This window comes from Asterias rubens, chromosome 22, assembly GCF_902459465.1.
Source record: "Asterias rubens chromosome 22, eAstRub1.3, whole genome shotgun sequence".
In the NCBI taxonomy this organism is placed as follows: Eukaryota; Metazoa; Echinodermata; class Asteroidea; order Forcipulatida; family Asteriidae; genus Asterias; species Asterias rubens.
This window is the reverse complement of record NC_047083.1, coordinates 8,468,724-8,486,224: the sequence shown is the minus strand read 5'-3', so window position 1 is coordinate 8,486,224 and position 17,501 is coordinate 8,468,724. Positions and strand designations below refer to the sequence as shown.

The 17,501-nt window shown below is 38.6% G+C and overlaps 2 protein-coding genes across 2 annotated transcripts in view; both read right to left on the bottom strand.

The window, feature by feature from the left end:
- Positions 1 to 437: 437 nt before the first annotated feature.
- LOC117305022 (prostaglandin reductase 1-like) lies at positions 438 to 8,270 on the bottom strand. Its single transcript, XM_033789712.1, has 9 exons — positions 8,009 to 8,270; positions 5,428 to 5,473; positions 4,426 to 4,482; positions 3,819 to 3,983; positions 2,760 to 2,877; positions 2,189 to 2,341; positions 1,784 to 1,889; positions 1,380 to 1,498; positions 438 to 680 (listed from the first exon to the last, which is right to left on the bottom strand). The coding sequence occupies exons 1-9, from the start codon at positions 8,166 to 8,168 to the stop codon at positions 570 to 572; spliced, it is 1,035 nt and encodes a 344-aa protein (XP_033645603.1). The 5' UTR covers positions 8,169 to 8,270; the 3' UTR covers positions 438 to 569.
- Positions 8,271 to 11,791: 3,521 nt separating this feature from the next.
- Positions 11,792 to 17,501, bottom strand: part of LOC117305021 (prostaglandin reductase 1-like) — a 15,682-nt gene continuing 9,972 nt past the window's right edge. The window contains exons 2-9 of the mRNA XM_033789711.1: positions 17,171 to 17,216; positions 16,161 to 16,217; positions 15,594 to 15,758; positions 14,935 to 15,052; positions 14,365 to 14,517; positions 13,959 to 14,064; positions 13,555 to 13,673; positions 11,792 to 12,304 (exon numbers count right to left, since the gene is read on the bottom strand). Coding sequence (XP_033645602.1) covers positions 12,194 to 12,304; positions 13,555 to 13,673; positions 13,959 to 14,064; positions 14,365 to 14,517; positions 14,935 to 15,052; positions 15,594 to 15,758; positions 16,161 to 16,217; positions 17,171 to 17,216 — 875 coding nt within the window. The 3' untranslated portion in view covers positions 11,792 to 12,193. The remainder of the gene's footprint in view (positions 12,305 to 13,554; positions 13,674 to 13,958; positions 14,065 to 14,364; positions 14,518 to 14,934; positions 15,053 to 15,593; positions 15,759 to 16,160; positions 16,218 to 17,170; positions 17,217 to 17,501) is intronic.

Here is a 17,501-nt window from a genome sequence, read left to right as displayed (position 1 = left end):
ACAATTACCAATAGTGTTCACTATCTTTAAAAGAATTCAGGCCTGAATAATTGAGTGAGATGTTACCTCTTTCTCAAAAACAGTAAACGCTTGCGCATGCGCAATGGGTATTTTCTAAAAGGTATAATTAAAACCACATGCAGTATGTCTGTGATTATTATTATTCATGGTTTATTTATTAAAACACTGCAATGAGAAAGCCGAAATGCACAGTTTTTTTATAAAATTATAACCGATTTATCCGGTTGATAGCGCCCAGCAATCTGTTGTCACCAAGCGTGCAGATTCTTTCGTCTCTTTACGAGCCGTTATATCGGATTTAAATTTAGTGTTAATGAATACCCAAGTTCCAAAGAGTGCAGCATTTGTAAGTTGTTTTTAATGAAAGTTGATCGATAAAATACACTTTGTTTTTATCGAAAAATGAGATTACTTAATTATCTGAATGACAATAGTCAAAACGACAAGCATGATTCTTGACACCTTTCACCAGCAGAGGGCGCTACAAACACAAACATGGCGGTGTTTTTGCACCACAACGGACTCTCAAAGTAACACACGAGAATAGATTAAACTTTAACGACGGCTTTTCCGGTGTTTGCTCCAGTAAAAAGACCCATAAAAGCATCAAACATGTTCTCAAATCCATCAGTCACGTGCTCACTGTACTTCAGCTTCCCCTAAAATAACAAAAATTAAAAGAAGAAGATACAAATTTTATTTCATAGAACACCAAAAAGGCAAAGAACTTCTCAAGCAAGATTTGTAATGAACTGGGCCAAATTTCATAGAGCTGCTATAAGCACAAAAATTTGCTTATTGTGAAATTTCTTCCTTGATAAAAACAGGATTACCAAACAAATATCAACGTGATTTTCAGGATAATCAAACGACAGCTGAATACCAGTACCAAGCAATATGCAAAAATCGGAAATTTGGTTGGTAATCCTGTTTTTATCAAGGAAGAAATTTCATTCTTAGCCAATTTTTGTGCTTAGCAGCTCTATGAAATTGGGCCCAGATGCTAATCACAATACAATGTTATGTTTACCGGAATAAGGTTACCAGCCAAACTACCATGCTATCCTGCTCATTTCTGCTCAGCAGAAATGTTTAAGCAATATTTTCTGCACTGTTTTTATCATAACGGATGGCAAGGGACCAGTCTATATTAATATCATTGTGCACTGGAAGCAATTTTGGTTCCTCTACATATAGGCCAATTTTGCCACTGTCGTATAGTGTTTTTCAATGGGGTTTTGTTCCCCTTCTAAATCAATCCTTAAAATTAAAACAAATCAGGAATTTTTTTGAGAATGGCATTTCTATACTACAAAAAATAATGGTATGAGAAGACTAGTGTTGCATCAGTCTTTCACCTCTTTAACCCATCCAATATGTTGCTTCATCCATTCCGGCCAGCGGTTTGCGTACGTAGATATGATGAATCCTTGCATCTTCAGTTCCTTGAATACAATTGTGCCATGGACAGCCGGAACTTTGGACAGAACAAAATAGTCAAATTATCACAACCTGGAACTTAATTGGTAATTCATACTCAACATAACTTTTATGTAGTATAAAAACTTAGTTGTTAAGAGCATTGGAGAGCTGTTAATATTATAAACATTAAGAGAAATGGCTACCTCTGAAATAACGTAGTTTTGAGAAAGAGGTATTTAACTCGAGATAGGATTACTCCTATATTTATAGCGTTCCGTGAAATCGGCTGCAGTGCCATGGTCTATTAATATACATGATCTATTAATATACATGTACGTACATTTCACAGGAGCTGTATCGTTGTAGCTGGAAATAGCGCCACAACATGCGATGCGTCCAAAACGAGCCATGTTGTTCAGAACGGTGGTCGCAAACTGCCCACCGACCTGTCTCAATTAAATGTAAACGAAAATGAGTTAGATAGCCTTGTCCTCAAGACTCTCAAATTAAAGCTCGGGTTTGCCTTTTATATTAGCCAGACGTGGATCATGTTATGTGAAGCACAGAACAAGATGAACGGCTGTAACCAAGACCATGACTAACGATATTGTTGTCCTCATGTTGTGCTGTTCCTTTTCACAAGAAACGCGTTGAGGAAAAACTGTTGCTCTAGTCATCGTCAGCATTCAAATTGTACTATTCTATAAACAAATTTGAAAAGGATTTTAAAGCATTTAAAACTCACGTTATCGAAGTAGCAGTCCACACCGTTTGGTGCAGCCGACTTTAATGTTGCGTCAAGATCCACCGTCTTGTAGTTAAATGCTTCATCGAAACCAAGTTCCTTCAGCCAAGCTACCTTCGCGTCAGAACCGGCATAACCAATCACTTTGCAGCCCTATTCGGAGAGAATTGTTCATAAATAAACCAACTAAATTTATGTGGTTTGAATTTTGTTTTAAGGGCACTGGACACGTTTGGTATAATTACTCAAAATATTGCCATCTGTTGATAGCTTAAAAATTGTGAGAAACATCTCCCTCTGAAGTAACGCAGTTAAAAAAAAAAAAAAGGGTAATTTCTCACTCAAAATATTTTAATCCAAGAAAGACTTCATCAGGCATGAATTATTTTGGCAACGAAGGGTATTTTTTCTTTCGTTTTTTTGTCAACATCATTGACCAATTGAGCCCAGATACTCACAGATTTGTTATTTATGTAGGAATACATCAAGTGAGAATACTGGTCTTTGGCAATTAAACAATAGCGTACAGCGCCTCTAAGTTTAACCCATTGAAGAAGACAACAAATCTTACCAGTATTTTAGCGATTTGTCCGACTACGGAACCGACTGCGCCGGCCGCACCGCTGACTACAACAACCTCGCCCGCTTTGGGATTGCAAATATCCACAAGGCCGTAGTTAGCTGTAAACCTGAAGAAAAAGCAACAACAACATTTATAATGCTGTTAATATTATTCATCACTTGTTAATTGGGGATAAAGAACGTATATTGGTTTTAACTTGTAGACGATTTCTTTTCCTTCAAAACTTACGCGTATACAATATCGGTTGAAAATCATATTAACGTTAAGATCTGATGTTGCCTGGTGGTCATCTGACGTCACACTTCGAGGCTCTTGAATAACGCCTTGAGCACATGGCCGGATTCTGCCAGATGTACATTTGACCTAAGTAAACATTTCACACGGATATTTGCAGTCAATTCACGCGTAAATGTACACATATTAAATTACATAGTAAATAAAACTGCAAGCTGACAAACTACATCACATCGGACCAATCATAACGCAGATACTCAAAGCTTAGGCCTACGTCACCACACGATTATCCAATGAAATCACTGGGCATGTAAAGACCAGTGCAACCAGTCTATATCTGCCATTCAGAAACGTGGGTTGTGGGGTGTGGTGTGGTGGATCGGGATGGGGTGTGGTGTGGTGGATGAGTACTTACCCATGCATTCCGATGGTACCCAATGCGAGAGAGAGAGCGGAACACCTGCTGGATAAGGCGGGATCTTTATCAGCCCCTCCCCGTCCGATTCGGAGTGTGTTACCCAGCCAGTACGGGTGCAAACATTGTCCCCAACGGGGGATGGGGTGGGGTTGGGTGTGGTGGATCAGGATGGGGTGTGTGGGGTGCTGAGTACTTACCCAGGCATTCCGATGGTACCCAATGCGAGAGAGAGCGGAACACCTGCTGGATAAGGCGGGATCTTTATCAGCCCCTCCCCGTCCGATTCGGAGTGTGTTACCCAGCCAGTACGGGTGCAAACATTGTCCCCAAAGGGGGATGGGGTGGGGTTGAGTGTGGTGGATCAGGATGGGGTGTGTGGGGTGCTGAGTACTTACCCAGGCATTCCGATGGTACCCAATGCGAGAGAGAGCGGAACACCTGCTGGATAAGGCGGGATCTTTATCAGCCCCTCCCCGTCTGAGACGGAGTGTGTCACCCAGCCAGCACGGGTGCAAACATTGGTCCCAACGGGGAACTTGTCATTCTTGCTTTCAATAACCCTGAATAGACGAAGCAGAACACACAATTATCAAGTAGAAAGTCTTTTTAGCCTTATCTTTACAAAATAGTATTAAGGGCAACAATAAACTAGGGGGAAGTTATCACAATGATCTGCGGCAAATCAGGTTAACAATATTTTGTATTGACTACGTATTATTTTAAACAAAAATTGAAAGCTCATAATACATACGTGCCGGCGCTCTACCAACTGAGCTATCTATAGCCATATGTTGGCGATGTCACTGTTTTGTCTTTGTTCGGGGAATAAAATACATATTTTTTGTCAAACGTAACTAAGACGGTTTGTTTTCTCTCCCTTCGTGTGACGATTGGTATAAAGTCAACTGTTACCTCGCCCCCCCCCCCCCCATCTCCGTCTGGCTTCTTACTCTGGTTTTAAACAAAACAACACCTAAACAATAATGGGTTTTATTTTGTTACCTTGCAATCTGCTCTCCGATCATGGTAATTCCAACTGGGAATCTTGCGGTGTACGGTCTGAGAAAAATAGTTGGGGAAACAGTTATTGGATTACTGATGAGTAACTGTTCTTTTACTGTGTTACAATGTTCCTGAGTTACTATGTTACTGCAGTGTTACTGTGTTACTTTAGGCCACTGACTAATACTGAGTAACTCTTCTACTGAGTGGCTGAAATGCTACTGAGTTGTTAAGTAAATACTAAGTTACTAAGATACTTTAGTTATTGAGTTACTGAGTAAATGAGTTACTGAGTAAATAAAGTTACTGAGTTACCGAGTTACATAATAGTTGCAGAATAATAACATGTTGTTAAGGTATACTGAAGTACTGAGTAATTAAGTTTACCGAGGAAGAGTTACTAAGTTACCGAATTGCTCAGAGTAACTGAGTTCTGAGTCTCCGAAGTACGCTGAATACCAAGTTACTGAGGTACTGAATTACTGATTATACAATGTTAATTTACAGAGTTACCAGGGCCCAATTTCCTAGAGCTGCTTAGCACAAAAATTTGCTCAGCAAAATACCCAACAAAATTTCCATTTGGTGCGTAAAAAAGTATTGTCTGTACTGATATTCAGCAGTTGTTTGCTTATCCTGAAAATCACGTGGAAATTTTGTTAGAAATCCTGTTTTTATGAAGCCCAAAATTTCATGCTAAGCATATTTTTGTGCTTAGCAGCTCTATGAAATTGGGCCCAGAGCTACTGAGTTATTACTAACTTAGTTGTTACTAATGTTCCTGAGTAACTGGGTTACTGAGCTACTATAGCTTATCGCAAAAACTAGTTAACGGTCTGACGTTTCGACCCTAGCAGAGTCTTTCTCGAGGGCTATAGAGGGGTAATTTTGGTCCATTTGCTTGGTAAGTTGTTTGCAACAGCTAATTATATTTTCTCGTAAGTTATTATAGCATGTTACGTTGAACTAACACAGCAGAAAAACAATTTGTTGATTAATTACCTCATATAAGGATCCACGCTGAGGTACACAGCTTCCAACAAAACGGCTGTGAAATAAAAAAAATCACAACTTAAAAACACCACAGTGATAAAATAACCCCACCCCTGCATTGACGCCACAGATAGATAATTTCTACAAAATTTTCGATCCACCGGGTTGTGAGTCGAATCATTTGTAAGTTTTTTTTATTCAAAACACAATATTTTTATAATTTTAAATACCACAGAAAATGGCATGACGAACCAAATAAAAAATACTGCAGAAACATGCACTGAACACTATTGGTAGTTACCCAAAATAATTGTTAGCAAACAAACTTACTAAGTTGGTAACACGCAATGGTGAGCTGCTGATAGTAATTATAACACATTGTGAGAAACTGCTCCCTCTGAAGTAACGTAGTTTTCGAGAAAGAGGTAATTTTCCACGAATTTGATTTCGAGACTTCAGAATTAGACTTTGAGGTCAAGAATTAGACTTTGATATCAAGCATCTTAAAAGGACATAACTTAGTGTGTTAAGGGTGTTTTTTATTTAATAGTTATCTCACAACTCCGACGACCAATCGAGCTCAAATAATCACAGGTTTATTAGTTCGTGCATGTGTTTAGATACACAAAGTGAGAAGACTGTTTTTTTACAATTACCAATAGTGTCCCACCCCCATTGTCTTTAAACTAATGGGTATGGACTGCGGGACAAAAGCTACACCTTATTAATATCGATGACAAGTTATTTTGGGGGGCGTGATCCCAGCTACACAAGATTAACACAAATAATATTGATAAAAATACTTTAAAAGTTAAGCTGCTTAACGATGACCTGAGCCCATAGCCTCTCGACAAGGCGCAAGTCAGTCATGCCATGGAGTGTTCATGTACCCTTGCCTTTTCAAAGCCTCAGAGAAAATTTTTGCTTGGACCGGGTATAGAAACGTCATGAGCAGTCAACTAACTTTACGTTGTGTTTGCTTTAGAATAAAAGGCTATGACCTATGCGGTTACTATAGGAGTGTGGGCCTATTGTTTGGGTTGAATAAATAAATACAGATTAGGTTTAGTCGCTTAGGATAGCGGCTCTACGAAGCTGTCCACAAAGCCTTGACACGAGACCACGTACAGCCGAGCTAGCGTGCCTTAGGTCCAAGGTCTAAGATCAGTCTGGCTGGTGGTTCCCCCCTCGGTTGAAAAGGTAATGATGGAATGTCTATCATAATAAAATAAAGTAACTAAAAACAACGGCTCTTTTCAGAACTACCCCCAACACATAGAGATGATCATTACGTTGCCGCAAACTTTCTATAATAAATATAATCATAAGCCATGAATTGGCGGCATATTCTCATGAACTAGCATAATATTTCATTATTCATGAATCAGGCCAATAGACGATGTGACCTGTGACATCAAATGTTTACAAAAGTGCAACAGAGCCTGGACTTCCTGCAGGCACGATTTGTACACAAATCAATGGAAATCAATGGAAGAAAACATAAAATCTATATTTTATGGAGATTGCACTGTCTTATTCCTATTCCCAATTTCGATATGATGAAAGGGGCACATCTCAAAACTTGTCCAGCTTTTACTTTCATAACTTGGATTTATGTAGAAATTAAGACACAAAATGTAAACTTTTCCATTAGGACCTGTACAGTATCTTGCCTGCCAGAATACTCAAAGAATGTACAAGGTCACACTAAACTTATTGCAAACAAATTTCACATGGTCTAGGCAATACAGTCTCGTTTTAAAGAGCTATTTATATCTCAAAATAGAATCCTCTAATCTGATTGGTTAAAAAAATGGAATCATTGAATTGTCTGTGCCCCGGGCTAAACCCAAAAGTCAATCGACCATGCCCGCTCTTGAAACAACTGTCGCAAATAGGTCGATCGAATCGAATGATCATTGACTGGGTGTCCCGGCGCGACCTTTTTTTCGCAGACGACCTGTCACCGTAGTGTTGTTGATTAGAAAAATCTGTATTCGGTATAAAAAATAACAGAAATAATTGACTGCTTAAAAAGACATATTGATGGAAAACCATGGCTATGCCCTCAGTTTCGCCATAAAGTTAGGACATCCTTAGTCTATGGTTTCGCTTTGGGCATTGTCATGGTTTTGACATCATTGGGCCTATAGTTTTAACTGCACCCCTCTCAGCAGTCATTGGGTACTTCCATGGTGCAACGTGCAACCATTCTTCCTCCCCATGTAATGGTGGTGCACCCTTTGTGCAATAATTGCGCCACGAAGGGGTGCAGCCGATCGAATCGACTAGGCCCACTAGCCATGGTTCTTAGCCTGCTAAAATTACGAACGGAGGTCTACCCATGGAGGTCTATTTCTACCTCCATGGTCTACACGATACAACACCCATTGTCACCCATCCATGGTCCACACCCACCCAACCATGACAGTAGGGCATACACTTTATAAAACCATGGAAGAAAACCACGGAGGAAAAAAATAGCAAACGAGTACAAAATTTGTACTCGTTTGCTAATGGCCACCACACACACGCGTTATCAAAACCATTGCTCTATGCCAAAATCACACAGCGAGAAGCATGCACTTACTCCCGTCTGTGACTGCTGGAAGATCGAACTCCACCAGGTCCATGTCGCTTCGCTTAGGCATGCCCTGGAAGTGTTGCTTCAGCACCCATTTCTTTCCTTTCGTGGTCGGCATTTTGAGGAATGAATTTACGGCACAGCAGAGAACTGAACGAATACGCATGTGGCAGGTGGCTCAACTTTATCAAGAATGAATTGTCAATTTCAGTGAGATCCTCTTATATAACAGATTCGCCGGTCTCCCCTTAACAAAGTGGACTGTGGTTTTAAAGGGGCACCCCCTCCATATTTGTCCCCTTTAACCTCCATGATATAACAATGCGTTGATTGGTTTTAAAAGGGGCACTCCTCTCCTCTTCCAGTCTGTCTGTGAAAAGTTGTCCAACTTCCAGAATAATATATACATGTATAGTCCAACCAAAACTTTACAATAGACCTTATGCACATGACGTCATTTCAGTACGGCACCCTCGCCTTGAGGTCAAAAGGAGGTTGTTCATTGGCCAATATATGTGCATTTCGATTGTTTCGTCACCGTTTGACCTCAAAGATGGCGGCTGGATGACGTCAATGCATAAGGTCTATTTATATGTCCTGCAAAAAACACTAGAACTTGATCTGAAAATATTGTTGTCTTGAAAGCTGACCCCCTCCCCCCCTTTCCTCCACCCATAATAACAATTATATGCCTCACTCATTTTCCGTTGGTGACGCGTGACGAGAGGAAAACAAAATTGAGAACCAACATTATTTTAAGGGTGCCCCGCACCCTCTTTAAACACGCACAGCTCTCAAACTTTGACCTTAAAATGATAACATTAGACTCGCTTATCAGTGCTCAACAAACAATAATGTTATTCACAAATTTTGCAAACTCATTCTTCTTTTTTCTAGCCATGTTAAGTTTTATATCTTATCAAACTTCGGAGCGATGTACTTTTGGCGGTGATTTTGTAAAACAAAAACTTTAAAATAATCACGAGAAAGAATTTTCCTCGGCGATTTGATAATGAGGCTGATTTAATTTTTTTTTTAATAATGGGAGTTGACAAAAATTGTTGTCAAAGTTGGACATGATTCACCAAAGCGTGGCGCTATTAAAAATCCCACACTCTAAATCATGTGACCCGCTCTGTGAAAATGAGTCAGATGTAGGCAATTTCAGGAATTGAGTTATAAGCATGGCTGGAAAGAACACATCAGCAACAGTAATTTGTTATGTGTCTAAGCTTTGGGGTGTATCGCGTTGCTGAGTTACTCCCGTTCGAAAGTTGCCCCTACACCATTTTTGGTGAAAAACGAATTACAAGTAAAATGATATTTTAAACTACCATTGTGTGCAAAAGGATACAAATTAGACATAATTATGATCACAAAATTGTTTTATTCATTGCTTTATTGCCTAGAACAAGTTTTCTAAAGGTTAACCATGCAACTAAAGATCTTAAAAAGAAAAAAAGGATTTTTATTATTTTTTTATACATTTTCCACATAACTTAGTATTGCATTGGGCAACATGTGACTCATTTTCACAAAGTGGGTCACATATAGCTTTCTCAGAAAATAGAACTTTATTTCAGAGGGAAATATTTCACAGAAAATATAACTACACAAATTGTATAGTCAATATTTAACTAGTCAAGCTTTTAGAATAAAATAAGGGATGTTTTCTTTTAGACAAACAGACTCTCAAATAAAGAAGGGCTCATGCCACACTTAAGATTTGGTTACACTCTATGTACAACTTTATGGCGGTCATTATTTAATTTCACTAAAGTAATGCTTTATGATTATTTGTTCGGTTCCAGGGAAATTTTTTTCAAAGTTCTGCTGCTGAACAAGGTTAATTTAATTTTAATGACATGCTAATGTATGTAAATAATTAATTGTGTATTATTTTTTTATTTTGAAAAAAATATACTTCGCTGTCGCTAATGTTTTTCTTATTTACAATTGAGATTAAAAGTAGGGTCATACTTTGATAATGACCCAGAAAAACGAATTTGGATTCAAGAGCCTACTTGTTGTTTCTTTTAAAGGGTGATTTTTCTTTCATTGTTCTCTTACAACTTCGATGACAAACAGAGCCAAAAAGATGAGATTAAAGCAAAGCTTTGAAATTTGCTAATGAAGAAGATTGCCTGATGTTCTGAGGGAGAGGATTCCACATCCTTGGTGCGTCGATAGAAAAGGCACGATCGCCCCACTGTGTTTAGTTCTTTGAATGTGAACAAAGTGCTCTACAACTACCTCCCCGATCCCGGACATCAGGGCTTTCTCACACAATGGGCAACCCAAACAATAGCCCTGAGCCAAAAAAACCGACAACCAACCACAGTCTGTCTTTTTTCAGGAGAACTAATCAGAACGTTCACTGAAGCCTCCGAACCCCTATAAATAAGCCCACTTCTCTCTTAACACTTTAGTCTCTGATGATGACTAGAGCAAGCTAGTCCATACGTTGGGACTAATAATAACAACTCACACCGTGGGTAAAGTTAATATTATAATATAATAATAATAATAATAATAGCGGGATTTATATAGCGCCATTCCATCTAGATCATGGCGCTAGCGAGCAAAGCTTATAAAGATAAATAATGGTCATTAAAGATAAATAATCGTCATTAAATATATCCCCTATAAGCGAAAGTAGTGGTCCCATTTGATTTTCTACTTTCCGAGAAGTCTCCCCAAATCTACTCCTAAGTAGAATACACAGGAAGACAGTTCGCTAAAGAACCAAATAATAATACCAGGCATTAAACTATTTTTGTGACGTCACTCCATTGTTGAAAGTGTAGATTATTTTTATGAATCTACACTAACTGCAGACACACACATGGTGTTAGTGCAAACCACCATAATTCTTATGGACAAATTCTTGTAATTTTGTTTGATGTGAGTTTAATTTTCTCGGCTAATGATGTTAAGTCTGAAACTTGACACAGTAATGGAACTGTCTGCGTTGCATGCTTTTGGCGTGTTTTAATTTCTATTACACACACCACAATAAAGTTATGACGGACGTGGGTTTGCGAATCCCCAAACTTTGAACCAACTTTTAAAAAGAAGATTTTGGTATGAGCTTGATTCTCTCGACTTTTCTCTTGACGCGTGAATTTTCCGCAGTTTTATTCAAGTTGGTAATAATCTATAAAAAAAAAACATTAAAAAAACCACCAATGTATTGGCTTACGACTCTTGCAGGCCAACTTTGATAAGTTTTGGTATAATTAAGATGTAAGATAAACCCAAAACAGATGTGCTTTTCAAATCTGTTTTTGGTTTTGTTTAGTAAAAAGTTCTGTATGTTTGCGCGTGTCCTTCCAGAGTCGATAACTTGCGTAGTAGAAGTATATATAGCAGCTTTGGAAAGTATAACACATCTGAGAACATTTTAATTTTGAAGTATAGCGGTGATGGAAAATGTTGTCACTTTCCCCCAAATATTTGGATATGAGAAGCGTAACTGCGGTAATGCTTTTAGGGAGTGTCCATTAACAGATTGTAATTCTTCCTGCGTCGCGTGGACATCCTAGTCTGCTCAAAATTTTGGCAATTACTAATTCAAAAAACTTTAGAACCTTCCAACTTTGTTTTCGAAAAAGAAGTTATTTTCCACGAATTTGATTTCGAGAGCTCAATTTTAGAATTTGAGGTCTCGAAATCAACCCTCTAAATGCACACAACTTCGTGTGACAAGGGTGCTTTTTCTTTCATTGGTATCTCACAACTTTTTACCGGTTTGTTATTTTATGCATATGTTGAGATCCACTAAGTGAGAAGACTATAGCCTTTTAATAATTGAGTGAGATGTTACCTCTTTCTCAAAAACAGTTAACGCTTGCGCAATGGGTAGTTTCTAAAAGGTATAATTATAACCACAGTATGTCTCTGTGATTATAACTGATTTGTCTGTTGATAGCGCACAGTAATCTGTTGTCACCTAGCGTCCAGATTCTTTCGTCTCTTTACGTGTTAATGAAAACCCAAGTTCCAAGTTGATCGATAAAGTGCACATTTTTTTTTCTTCGAAAAATGAGATAACTTATTTTATCTGAATGACAATAGTCAAACCTACAAGCATGATTCTTGACACCTTTCACCAGCAGAGGGCGCTACAAACACAAACATGGCGGTGTTTTTGCACCACAACGGACTCTCAAAGTAACACACGAGAATAGATTAAACTTTAACGACGGCTTTTCCGGTGTTTGCTCCAGTAAAAAGACCCATAAAAGCATCAAACATGTTCTCAAATCCATCAGTCACGTGCTCACTGTACTTCAGCTTCCCCTAAAATAACAAAATAAAATAAGAAGATACAAATTTTATTTCATAGAACACCAAAAAACTTCTCAAGCAAGATTTGTAATGAACTGGGCCAAATTTCATAGAGCTGCTAAGCACAAAAATTTGCTTGGCATGAAATTTCTTCCTTGATAAAAACAGGATTACCAACCAAATTTCAACGTGATTTTCAAGATAATCAAACGACAGCTGAATACCAGTACCAAGCAATATGCAAAAATCGGAAATTTGGTTGGTAATCCTGTTGTTATCAAGGAAGAGGTTTCATGCTAAGCAAATTGTTGTGCTTAGCAGCTCTATGAAATTGGGCCCAGATGCTAATCACAATACAATGTTATGTTTACCGGAATAAGGTTACCAGCCAAACTACCATGCAGTCTCCATGTAGGCCTACCATGTGATTGCTATCCTGCTCATTTCTGCTCAGCAGAAATGTTTAAGCAATATTTTCTGCACTGTTTTTATTATAACGGATGGTCAAGGGACCTGGGGCCAATTTCATAGAGCTTCTTAAGCAAAAAATTGCTTAAGCACGAAAATAGCTCGCTGTTTTTACACATGTTACTGGCAAAAATTTCATGCCATATACATTGCTTATGACTAGTATTTAGCTGTTGTTTACTTAGCATAACAATAGAGTCTTGGCCGGTAATCTGATTTTACTAAGCAAGGATTATTTTGCTTAAGCAAAATTTTGTGCTTAAGCAGCTCTATGAAATTGGGCCCAGTCTATATTATCATTGTGCACTGGATCGGAAGCAGTTGTGGTAGCTCTACGTCATGTAGCCCTAGATCAATTATTTTGTCACTGTCGTATAGTGTTTTTCAATGGGGATTTGTTCACCTTCTAAATCGATGGAATCTTTTAAAAAATCAGGAAATGTTTTGAGAATGGCACTTTTTATACTACAATAAATATTGAATTATTCGGTTGAGTCCTGAAGCGAATTAGAATAAATCTGCTTTGTACTTGTTATGTAAAGAGTTACACGGTTCAATGGTTCGGCGGTGCGGTACCCAGACACTTCACGCTTGCTATGCTTTCATTACACGTTAAAATGTTGTTCTCTCCACCATCGTTCGCTGTGTTTTCGATACAACCGACCATGTCAACTCCAGCTACCAAAGAGGACATACCACATTTGAGTAACAATATGACCCTTATTAAAGTAGTGTAATTAATGTTTAAAGTATAATAATGGTATGAGAAGACTAGAGTTGCATCAGTCGTTCACCTCTTTAACCCATCCGATATGTTGCTTCATCCATTCCGGCCAGCGGTTTGCGTGCGTTGACATGCTGAAGCCTTGCATCTTCAGTTCCTTGGATATAATAGTGCCATGGACGGCCGGAACTTTGGAAAGAAAAAAATAGTCAAATTATCACAAACTGGAACTTAATTGGTAATTCATACTCAACATAACTTGTATGTAGTATAAAAACTTAGTTGTTAAGAGCATTGGAGAGCTGTTGATATTATAAACATTATGAGAAATGGCTACCTCTGAAATAACGTAGTTTTGAGAAAGAGGTATTTAACTCGAGATAGGATTCATCCTATATTTATAGCGTTCCGTGAAATCGGCTGCAGTGCCATGGTCTATTAATATACATGATCTATTAATATACCTGTACGTACATTTCGCAGGAACTGTATCGTTGTAGGTGGAAATAGCGCCACAGCATGCGATGCGTCCAAAACGAGCCATGTTGTTCAGAACGGTGGTCGCAAACTGCCCACCGACCTGTCTCAATTAAATATAAACGAAAATGAGTTAGATAGCCTTGTCCTCAAGACTCTCAAATTAAAGCTCGGGTATGCCTTTTGGTGTAGCCAGATAGAGGTCATGTTATGTGAAGCACGTACCAAGATGAACGGCTGCATAATCAAGACCATGACTATAACGCTTATTGTTGTCGTGCTGTTCCTTGTCACAAGAAACGCGTTGAGGAAAAACTGAAGCTTGCTCTAGTCATCGTCAGCATTAAAATTGTACTAATCTCTAAACAGATTTGAAAAGGATTTTAAAGCATTTAAAACTCACGTTATCGAAGTAGCAGTCCACACCATTTGGTGCAGCCGACTTTAATGTTGCGTCAAGGTCCACCGTCTTGTAGTTAAATGCTTCATCGAAACCAAGTTCCTTCAGCCAAGCTACCTTCGCGTCAGAACCGGCATAACCAATCACTTTGCAGCCCTATTCGGAGAGAATTGTTCATAAATAAACCAACTAAATTTATGTGGTTTGAATTTTTTTTTAAGGGCACTGGACACGTTTGGTATAATTACTCAAAATATTGCCATCTGTTGATAGCTTAAAAATTGTGAGAAACATCTCCCTCTGAAGTAACGCAGTTAAAAAAAAAAAAAGGGTAATTTCTCACTCAAAATATTTTAATCCAAGAAAGACTTCATCAGGCATGAATTAGTTTGGCAACGAAGGGTATTTTTTCTTTCGTTTTTTTGTCAACATCATTGACCAATTGAGCCCAGATACCCACAGATTTGTTATTTATGTTGGGATACATCAAGTGAGAATACTGGTCTTTGGCAATTAAACAATAGCGTACAGCGCCTCTAAGTTTAACCCATTGAAGAAGACAACAAATCTTACCAGTATTTTAGCGATTTGTCCGACTACGGAACCGACTGCGCCGGCCGCACCGCTGACTACAACAACCTCGCCCGCTTTGGGATTGCAAATATCCACAAGGCCGTAGTTAGCTGTAAACCTGAAGAAAAAGCAACAACAAAATTTATAACGCTGTTAATATTATTCATTACTTGTTAATTGGGGATAAAGAACGTATATTGGTTTTAACTTGTAGACGATTTCTTTTCCTTAAAAACTTACGCGTATACAATATTGGTTGAAAATCATATTAACGTTAAGATCTGACTTTGCCTGGTGGTCATCTGACGTCACACTTCGAGGCTCTTGAATAACGCCTTTAGCACATGGCCGGATTCTGCCAGATGTACATTTGACCTTAGTATACATTTCACACGGATATTCGCAGTCAATTCACGCGTAAATGTACACATATTAAATTACATAGTAAATAAAACTGCAAGCTGACAAACTACATCACATCGGACCAATCATAACGCAGATACTCAAAGCTTAGGCCTACGTCACCACACGATTATCCAATGAAATCATTGGTCATGTAAAGACCAGTGCAACCAGTCTATATCTGCCATTTAGAAACGTGGGTTGTGGGGTGTGGTGTGGTGGATCGGGATGGGGTGTGTGGGGTGCTGAGTACTTACCCAGGCATTCCGATGGTACCCAATGCGAGAGAGAGCGGAACACCTGCTGGATAAGGCGGGATCTTTATCAGCCCCTCCCCGTCTGAGACGGAGTGTGTCACCCAGCCAGCACGTGTGCAAACATTGGTCCCAACGGGGAACTTGTCATTCTTGCTTTCAATAACCCTGAATAGACGAAGCAGAACACACAATTATCAAGTAGAAAGTCTTATTAGCCTAATCTTTACAAAATAGTATTAAGGGCAACAATAAACTAGGGGGAAGTTATCACAATGATCTGCGGCAAATCAGGTTAACAATATTTTGTATTGACTACGTATTTAATTTTAAACAAAAATTGAAAGCTCATAATACATACGCGATGTAACTGTTTTGTCTTTGTTCGGGGAATAAAATACATGTTTTTTGTCAAACGTAAGTAAGACAGTTTGTTTTCTCTCCCTTCGTGTGACGATTGGTATAAAGTCAACTGTTACCTCGCCCCCCCCCCCCCCCCTTCTCCGTCTGGCTTCTTATTCTGGTTTTAAACAAAACAACACCTAAACAATATGGGTTTTATTTTGTTACCTTGCAATCTGCTCTCCGATCATGGTAATTCCAACTGGGAATCTTGCGGTGTACGGTCTGAGAAAAATAGTTGGGGAAACAGTTATTGGATTGCTGATGAGTAACTGTTCTTTTACTGTGTTACAATGTTCCTGAGTTACTATGTTACTGCAGTGTTACAGTGTTACTTTAGGCCACTGACTAATACTGAGTAACTCTTCTACTGAGTGGCTGAAATTCTGAGTTACTGAGTTGTTAAGTAAATACTAAGTTACTAAGATACTTTAGTTATTGAGTTACTGAGTAAATGAGCTACTGAGTAAATAAGGTTACTGAGTTACCGAGTTACATAATAGTTGCAGAATAATAACATGTTGTTAAGGTATACTGAAGTACTGAGTAATTAAGTTTACCGAGGAAGAGTTACTAAGTTACCGAATTGCTATGAGTAACTGAGTTCTGAGTCTCCGAAGTACGCTGAATACCAAGTTACTGAGGTACTGAATTACTGATTACACAAGGTTAATTTACAGAGTTACCAGGGCCCAATTTCCGAGAGCTGCTTAGCACAAAAATTTGCTTAGCAAAATACCCAACAAAATTTCCATTTGATGCGTAAAAAAGTATTGTCTGTACTGATATTCAGCAGTTGTTTGCTTATCCTGAAAATCACGTGGAAATTTTGTTAGAAATCCTGTTTTTATGAACCCCAAAATTTCATGCTAAGCAAATTTGTGTGCTTAGCAGCTCTATGAAATTGGGCCCAGAGCTACTGAGTTATTACTAACTTAGTTGTTACTAATGTTCCTGGGGTAACTGGGTTACTGAGCTACTATAGCTTATCGCAAAAAATAGTTAACGGTCTGACGTTTCGACCCTAGCAGAGTCTTTCTCGAGGGCTAGAGGGTTCATTTCGGTCCATTTGGTTGGTAAGTTGTTTGCAACAGCTAATTATATTATTTTCTCGTAAGTTATTATAGCATGTTACGTTGAACTAACACAGCAGGAAAACTAATTTGTTGATTAATTACCTCATATAAGGATCCACGCTGAGGTACACAGCTTCCAACAAAACGGCTGTGAAATGAAAAAATCACAACTTAAAAACACAGTGATAAAATAATGGTATAACCCCACCCCTGCATTGACGCCACACATAGATAATTTGACTGCTTAAAAAGACATTATTGATGGAAAACCATGGCTATGCCCTCAGTTTCGCCATAAAGTTAGGACATCCTTAGTCTATGGTTTCGCTTTGGGCATTGTCATGGTTTTGACATCATTGGGCCTATAGTTAACTGCGCCCCTCTCAGCAGTCATTGGGTACCTCCATGGTGCAACGTGCAACCATTCTTCCTC

Bases quoted from the DNA above. Each gene is read 5' to 3' on its own strand.
- LOC117305022 (XM_033789712.1), bottom strand. From the start codon at position 8,168: ATGCGTATTCGTTCAGTTCTCTGCTGTGCCGTAAATTCATTCCTCAAA. The intron at 5,474-8,008 runs GTAAGTGCATGC...TTTATTTCACAG, and splicing joins TCCAGCAGTCACAGACGGGA to CCGTTTTGTTGGAAGCTGTG. The intron at 1,890-2,188 runs GTGAGTTTTAAA...TAATTGAGACAG, and splicing joins TGGACTGCTACTTCGATAAC to GTCGGTGGGCAGTTTGCGAC.